General features: G+C 42.1%; 1 protein-coding gene across 1 annotated transcript; it reads left to right on the top strand.

Moving 5' to 3' along the window:
* The first annotated feature begins 18 nt into the window (after positions 1–18).
* On the top strand, positions 19–610 carry LOC118895314 (DNA polymerase epsilon subunit 4-like). The gene has a single exon (XM_036852248.1). The coding sequence runs from the start codon at positions 19–21 to the stop codon at positions 334–336; it is 318 nt and encodes a 105-aa protein (XP_036708143.1). The 3' UTR covers positions 337–610.
* Positions 611–8,823: the final 8,213 nt, after the last annotated feature.

Here is an 8,823-nt window from a genome sequence, read left to right as displayed (position 1 = left end):
ATGTCAGTGGAGGCCCGGATGGTGGCTGGAAACGGGGCTTCCCGGGAGGAGGAGGGCACCGGTGGGGATGCAGCAGCTCCACAGCCCCAAGCCCCGATGAGGCTGCCTCTGGTGCGAGTGAAGGCCTTGGTGAAGGCGGACCCCGGCGTGACGCTCGCGGGACAGGAAGCCAGCTTCATTTTGGCACGAGCCGTGGAACTGTTTGTGGAAACCATAGCAAAAGATGCCTACTGTTGTGCTCAACAAGGGAAGTGGAAAACCCTTCAGCGGAGAGATTTGGATAATGCAATAGAAGCTGTGGATGAATTTGCTTTTCTGGAGGGTACTTTGGATTGATTGCTGAGCTGGGCAGTTTAGTGAGCCTGTACCTGCATCCTTCAGCTAGGCCCTCTGCAGGCCTCAGCTTTGAAAAAGAGTCTTTGGAATACTGAACTTACACACTTTTCCTGTTCTACCTTCACCTAAGCCTGGATAAGCAGAGATCTCACCCGTTAACTTTTCTCTGTAAGGTCTTCCACTACTTGTGTCTTCCATTTCTGGCCTGGATGCAGCTGCTGCTGCTTGCGGTAGAGATACAGAAAATGATTTTGTAGGTTGCTTAATAAATGACAAGGACCAGATAGAAGTTTCTGATCAACCTCAAAAAAAAAAAAAATCAATGTCTGCCATTTGTTAAACCTTAACTATTTCATAGATTAGGATACACTAGTATGTAACTTATAGGCTTGCATTAAATGTTAAATGACATTTGTTCTCAACAATTGATGCTTGAATATAACAGTTACTCTCTAGTTACAGGGATTAAGCACTGGGGGGAAGAAACCCCCAGACCTCCTGTTCTTAGTGTGATCCTCACAGAAGAGCTTTATCCTGTCTGTTGCCAGGAGCCCAGGAAGCTTGGGTTTCAGCTGCCTTAAAGTTTTCAACTCTGATTATTCTATGGTGATAATACTTCTGATTCCAACTTCTAAGTGAAGGATATTTTGGTTCCTAGGGGGAAAAGTGATCACTACTATTCCTTCTAATGTAGAAAACTAAATACATGGTGACAGGTGATTCTAATTGCTTGGAGTTGAAGCCAGAGGGATGCATTTTCAGTTCTAATTCGGTGTGTGGCTTTCATGCAATCACCTTGGAGATTGACTTAGGGGAGAAGAAACAGAACAAGCCTCCTTCCTGCTAATAAGAGCTGGTGAAAATACTGCTTTTGGTCTCAAGAGTACAATTATACCACTAAATGTAGCTGTAAGACTTTATGCATGAGAAGCATTATTAAAATGCTCACAAACTCTAACACACCTTAGCATGTCACACCATGGAGGGTCATGTAATGGCTGTTGTATGTGGGTGATTGCAACCCTGGAGGTGCAGAGAAATGTCAGTTTTACTGAGGAAGCACAGGTTAGTTTACATGCCCAAATTCTACCTGCCATGGACTGACCACCTACAGGTAGCTGTCCCTCGGTTGGGAGTCAATATAATAGACTTCAGGGCTTATCAAATGTCTTTGACCCCCACTCTGCCTCTTGGTAACTTTGGGCAAAGAAATTACCCTCTCCCACGTCTTCATTGTTTCACGTTAAAATGGACAACACAGGGTGAAGATGTCTGGGAAGGGCCTGGCTTCTAGAAGTTTCCCTCTAGTACCAGCATCTTCCCTACTGCTCTCCCTGAGACCTCAGCCATGTGTAACCACATGGGGTAACATCAACTTTGTATTCTATGTGAGGGCAGTACCCCCTGGAGTTGTGCAACTCAAGATGTTCTTGTTTCTCCAATAAACCCTATTAATTGACGTCTTGGATTTATCAAAGATCATGTCCAGTTGGCTTATTCTTTAGGATGTTACTAATCTTTAGCAATGAAAGTAATTTTGGTTTTTTTAATTGAAGTATAGTTTGCTGTACAATATTATGTAAGTACAGGTGTACAATATAGTGATTCATAATTTTTAAAGGTTATATTCCATTTATAGTTATTATAAAATATTGCCTACATTCCCCTTGTTGTACAACATAATCCTTTATTTATTTATTTTTGGCTGTGTTGGGTCTTCGTCGCTGTGTGTGGGCTTTCTCTAGTTGTGGCGAGTGGGGGCTACTCTTCATTGCAGTGCGTGGGCTTCTCACTGCAGTAGCTTCTCTTGTTGCAGAGCATGGGCTCTAGGTGCATGGGCTTCAGTAGTTGTGGCACGTGGGCTCAGTAGTTGTGGCTCGCAGGCTCTAGAGCACAGGCTCAGTAGTTGTGGTGCATGGGCTTAGTTGCTCCACGGCATGTGGGATCTTCCCGGACCAGGGCTTGAACCCGTGTCCCCTGCATTGGCAGGCGGATTCTTAACCACTGTGCCACCAGGGAAGGCTCTACAACATAGCCTTGTAGCTTATTTTATACCGAATAGTTTGTACCGCTTAAGCCCCTACGCCTATATTGTCCCCCACTTCCCTCTCCCCAGTGGTAACCACTAGTTTGTTCTCTATATCTGTGAGTCTGCTGCTTTTTTGTTATAGTCACTAGTTTGTTGTACTTTTTTAGATTCCGCATATAAGTGATATCATACAGTATATGTCTTTCTCTGTCTGACTTATTTCACTCAGCATAATACACTCTAGGTTCATCCATGTTGTTGCAAATGGCAGAATTTCATTTTTTTAATGGCTGAGTAATATTCCATTGTATAAATATATATATATACAACATCTTCTTTATCCTTTCATCTGCTGGACACCTAGGTTGCTTCCATACTTAGGCAATTGTAAATAATGCTGCTATGAACATTGGGGTGCATATATCTTTTTGAATTAGTGTTTTTTTTTTTTTTTTTCCCATATATATACCCAGGAGTGGAATTGTTGGGTCATATGGTAGTTCTAATTTTAGTTTTTTGAGAAACCTCCATATTGTTTTCCATAGTGGCTACACCAATTTACGTTCCCACCAGCGGTGTACGAAGGTTCCCTTTTCTGTACATCCTTGCCAACATTTGTTATTTGTGTTCTTTTTGGTGATAGCTGTTTTGACAGGTGTGAGGTGATATCTCATTGTGGTTTTGGTTTGCATTTCCCTGTTGATTAGCGATGTTGAGCATCATTTCATGTGCCTGTTGGCCATCTGCATTTCCTCTTTGGAAAAATGTCTATTCATTTCTTCTGCCTGCTGCTTAATCGGGTTTTTTGTTTTTTGATGTCGAGTTATATGAGCTGTTTATATATGTTGGATATTAATCCCTTATCGGTCATATCGTTTGCAAATATTTTCTCCCATTCAGTAGGTTGTCTTTTTGTTTTGTGGATGGTTTTCTTTGCTGTGCTAAAGCTTTTAAGTTTAATTAGGTTCCATTTGTTTATTTTTGTGTTTATTTTTGCTTTTATTTCCTTTGCTTTAGGAGACGGATGAAAAAAAGTGCTGCGATTTATGTCGAAGAGTGCTGTGATTTATGCCTGTGTTTTCCTCCAGGAGTTTTTATAGTATCCAGTCTTGCATTGAGGTCTTTAATCCATTTTGAGTTTATTTATTTATTTATTTATTCTTTAAACAGTTTTTTTTTTTTTAATTTTTATTTATTTATTTATTTTATTTATTTATGGCTGTGTTGGGTCTTCGTTTCTGTGCGAGGGCTTTCTCCAGTTGCGGCAAGCGGGGGCCACTCTTCATCGCGGTGCGCGGGCCTCTCACTCTCGCGGCCTCTCTTGTTGCGGAGCACAGGCTCCAGACGCGCAGGCTCAGTAATTGTGGCTCACGGGCCTAGTTGCTCCTTGGCATGTGGGATCTTCCCAGACCAGGGCTCGAACCCGTGTCCCCTGCATTGGCAGGCAGATTCTCAACCACTGCGCCACCAGGGAAGCCCTTGAGTTTATTTTTGTATATGGTGTTAGAGAATGTAATGAAGGTGACTTGTTGTGCTTTCAATAGATAAAGCCACCTGATGCTAGGTATCCCCCCTTTTTAACTAATACCCAGAATGTCCAATTGAGGAATATTTAGGTTACACATCTATTCAGTATAATATGGTCTGTCTGAAAGACCCATGATCATGAAAAAATGTTTATGCGTGAAACTAGTGAGATAGTTTTGTAAAATGTGTGTGCATATGTGTTTAGAAAAGACAGGACCAAAATAGCTAGATGTTTACTATATTCTAAGTTAAACTTAGTCACAGCAAAGCTTAAGCAACTTGCCCAATCTTATTCAGCTAGTGAGGGATGTTTCTGACATTCAAACCCAAGCAGACTGGCTCTAGGAGCCCACGATGTTAATGATCATTGCTGGGCAGAGGTGGACCTACCTTAAGGTGAATGAAGTTTAAGCTTTAGGGCCTCACACTTTAATGGCTCCTTCCAGCATCCTGGCTTTTGTGTCCTTGTGAAATTTACAAATCCTTAAAAAACGTGGGTCTGCTCCTGCCTCTGGATGTTGAGATTATGAGTGATTTTAACTTTATATCCTCATTTTCCAAGCTTTCTAAAATTGTTATATTACTTTTATAGTAAAAATGCTTAAGTTTTTCTCTAGGACTGTAATGAATGAATTACGGAATGAATTCTGTCTGAGCTGCTGCTGGTTAGTTTAGCCTACCTCCCAAGTTTCTTCAGTTTATAACTGAAGTCCGTGCAACTTAGTCTTCTAAGATGAAATGGGCTTCATTACAAGGCTACTTTAGAACTTTAAATGATTACCTTTATGTTCTCCTAAACCCCAAGTTACTTGGAACCTGCTCAGTTTCCTGCACATCCTGACATGTTCAATACTGACTTGACATTTGGGAGTTACTTTCTGTGTCCCTTGAATGATGTGATCTTATTAATTCATTTGTATTATAGTGTTAAGTTGTTCATCCTTTTCATTCTTGACCTGGCTTGGTGTAGCAGCGAGGAGTGGGGCGCTGTGGATTGCCTGTGTGGTTGGGTTGTCTGGTATAATCCTGTAGAATGGAAATTACAGGACCTCTCCCAGGATTAGGAGGATGGACCTAAGATAAGGCACGTAGAGCTCAGCACATCGTGACCATGCCTTGAGCATTTTTATTAATGTAACATAAACTGTTATAGGAGTTGAGTGTGTATGTGTGTGTGTGTGTGTGTGTGAATATTTATGAACAAAAGAGAAAGAGAAGTAGAGAAGTCTCAGCAGATAAAATAGTATGGATAATATTCCCTCCTAGTACAAAATATCTGGATTTGGACAATTTAAGTCGCTTGACGGTTTCCTTTCCCTGGTCATGTTAATATCCTTAACCTGATTAAAAATCAAATTTTATAGTAATGCATCTCTTCACTCTTAGGAATCAGATGCTTTCCACAGTGTTAATCATTCTCTAAAAAACAGGCTTTTTATTTTTTTAATCTTACCTTAGTATAGTAGTACATTTGTCACAATGAATGAACTAACAATGATACGTTATTAAGTCCAGACTTTATTTCTTTAGTTTTCACCTAATGTCCTTTTTCTGTTCCGGAATCCCATCTAGGATACCACATGATATGTAGTTGTCCTGTCTCCCTAGCTCCTCTTGGCTGTGATTTATTGAACTAAAACCAATTATGTTGATCCAAGGTGCTGCTTTGGCTCTGGCTCTTGACAATTCCACTGTTTGTGGTCTCCTGGGGTCACTCCAGGCAGCACAGCTTGTGGTTGAGACCTGAGGGTTGTGCCATCATCTCTGCCCCTTACCAGATGGGTGCCTTGGCCAACTTAACCCCTCCTAAGCCCCAATTTCCTCATCTGTAAAGTGGTTCAGTATCTGCTTCATAGAGTTGTTGTGAAAGCACATGAGAATCCTTGTGAAGTGCTTTGGGGTGTGCTAGAATATAGCAAGTGCTATGGTTTTAATTTTCATCACCACCTATCTTCTTTGCATCCATCTCTCCTTTTTATCCAACTGAAATTCCAAGCTACCAAGTGTCTCCCATTTCCTGGGATAAGGGCCCATTTCCAAAGCAACTTTTCCTAAAAGTTATTATCCTAATTCATGGCTCCCAGCCCGTCAGTGAGTGGGGTACATTCTGTTTCACATCAAGACATGAGTAATACAAGTGTATTTACCCTCTTGTAGGCCACTGATTTTTAAGAAGGGAATCGTACGATTGAACTTTAAAGTATAACATTGTAAGGACAGAAGAGGGCCTTTGAAAACGGAGATTCATAGGTTTGTTTGCTTTGCTTGACATTAAAGTTGCTCTAGTCATTAGAGGAAACAACTTTAAATATCCAGTGTTTGGACGTTTGAGTCCAAATTGAGTGGCCAATACCTGAATTCCCTATTTCACATTAAAATACAACACATAGGAAGACAAAAGCTTTATTTAACTATACTCACTACATCCAGTAGGTGGCAGCAAAGGAAAACTTATGACAACTTCAAAGCTAAGTAGGTTTGAACAAAGTTGAGCAGGGAAGGAAAAACCAGTAGCTTTTGGTGACTGGCCCTTCTGGGCAAGATGGAGAAGTATGATAGTGTTTGGGCCTTCATTTTGACCCACTGTTTTGGACTGGACTAACCAGTCCTAGTGTAGATTGGCTAAAATCAGCCTTGTGAATTGCTTGTTGGGCTATTCAAAATTTTGCCCAGGTTCTATTTATTTTATCAGAAAAATAAATAGGAATAAGCAGGAATAATTTCAAATCACAAGTTCATTAAATAAATGCTTCCTCTGCTGATGTTGAGTTAGCTATTATCCCAAATACAATTGATTTGATATAATCAATTCTATAATCAACTCTACATTAGTAGAATCTGGCTTTCAACATCTTAACATTAGAAAATAGTGGACTTAATTGTATAATATTAAATTGTTATAACAGATCTTTAGGATAATATTTTTCTCAACACTTCAGTTACACAATGTTAATTTTATTTTCAAGTAGTTTCTTCCTTTTTTTTTTTAGACTGCACCAGGCCGCTTGTGGCATCTTAGTTCCCCAACCAGGGATTGAACCTGGGTCACCACAGTAAAAGCGCCGAGTCCTAACCACTGGACCACCAGGGAATTCCCTTTCAAGTAATTTCATATGGATGGATTTGACCTTTACCATTAAGAAAACTGGGTCTGGTCCAGGATTAACATATGAGTAGTTGGGTGACATTAACCAATTCCCTTTTCTGGCCTCAGTTTCCTCTTTTTTAAATAAAATAATTAAATTGACTCAAAGCTCATTGAAGTGCCTCATCTCCACGAGTTTATATACCACAAGCTCCACCATTCTCGCTCTTGGCCAATCCCAGCTTCAGGAGGTGCATGCAGTAGACCTTTGGCCCTCAGCTCTTCAGATCCATGGCCCCTTATTATAAGCACTATGTTGAAATGCCCCCTTTACAATCCTGAAAGAGTTCATAGCTAATATAACCTACCTACACACATAATCTTAAGAAATCAATTTAAAGAAAATATGTTTCAATGGGTAAGTGCTCAGGTATCGTCACACGAGAAGACATGAACTGAGGTGAGGCTTGTACTTAGAATCACGAAGACAGGGAGAGCTGCAGATGGAGCAGGGAGTGGTGCGTTGACAGTTCAGATTCCACGAGCAGCCTTGTTATTGGTCATGCAATTTTCCCCAAATGATGAAAATCTTGGTAAAGTCCCAAACAAAGTAATTACATTCTTCCCCTGACTTATCCACTATTGTATTTATGGAAACTTCAGTGCAAACAGCATGCAAACAAAACAGAGTTTCAGACAATTATACACAGATTTTTCATCAACACGAATGCCTCGAGGGACCTTTGAAAACTGTGTAACATACAGCACAATTCCTCACTGTGTGAGGCTGTCTTCTTACGACCTGGCCCCGAATACGAAATGCCGGTGGAACATATCCCTGTTACCACAACAAAATATTTGCCCATGAATTTCCAAAACATCCATTAGGGCTTGGTACCACCCGCCCTGAGGATCACTTAGCTGCCCTGGAGAAGCTTTCCTAAGTAACTTGTCGCAGGTAGAATTCCAGAGTGGCCCCCAAGCCTCCCAGGTCCTGGTGTGTAAACACCTTCTCCCGGGCACTCAATCAAACACTAAAGGGAGTTTGCAGATGTAATTAAGTTCCCCAATAAATTGGCATTAAGATAGATTATCCTCAGTTGGCCTGTCCTCAGAAAGGACTAGGCTTTTCTTGGCAAAGGAATGTGGGCAGCCTCTAGGAGGTGAGAGTGGCCCCTGGCTGACAGCAGGGAAATGATGGTCTCAGTTCTAGAGCCTGAAGGAACTGAATCTGGCCAACAACCGGAAGCAGATTCTTCCCCAGAGCCTCCAGAAAGAAACACAGCCGACACCTTAATTTCAGCCTTGTAAGACAACCCAGCCAGGCCAAGCTGGACTTCTGGCCTACAGAACCGTGTGGTAAGAAACGGGTATTGATTCAAGCCTCTAAGTTTGTGGTAATTTGTTATGCAGCCAAAGGGAACTCAGACATAATAAGCCGATGCAACATGTTCGAGAGTCACTGGACTGCCCTGACCGTCCTCTCTAAACCACCCCTTCGTGGGCCCCACCACTGACCCCCGTGGCTGCCCCGGGAACAAGTCACATTGGTTCTTCTCAGTCCCTTTGCCCTCCCCACGTCTTGGAGCGCGAGGGTGTGAAGAATCTGCTGACATTCCGGGAGACGACAGCCCTCCCTTCTATTCTGCGTCTCCCGCTGGGGTGTGTCAGGCCAGTCGGCGCCCTGGTCCAGCCCGCGGCCCGAGTCTGCCTCACGGAGCACCCTCCCAGCTCTGCCGGCGCTTGTCGTCAGCAGGCACCAGTTTGGTGACGCGTAAACAGGTAAGGTGATGCGTAACCTTAATCACTTACTGAAATCTGGCCTGCACATTTGACTCATTGCTAC

This window comes from Balaenoptera musculus, chromosome 5, assembly GCF_009873245.2.
Source record: "Balaenoptera musculus isolate JJ_BM4_2016_0621 chromosome 5, mBalMus1.pri.v3, whole genome shotgun sequence".
Taxonomy (NCBI): domain Eukaryota; kingdom Metazoa; phylum Chordata; class Mammalia; order Artiodactyla; family Balaenopteridae; genus Balaenoptera; species Balaenoptera musculus.
The sequence above is the reverse complement of the archived record's forward strand: the minus strand, read 5'-3'. Positions and strand labels throughout refer to the sequence as shown.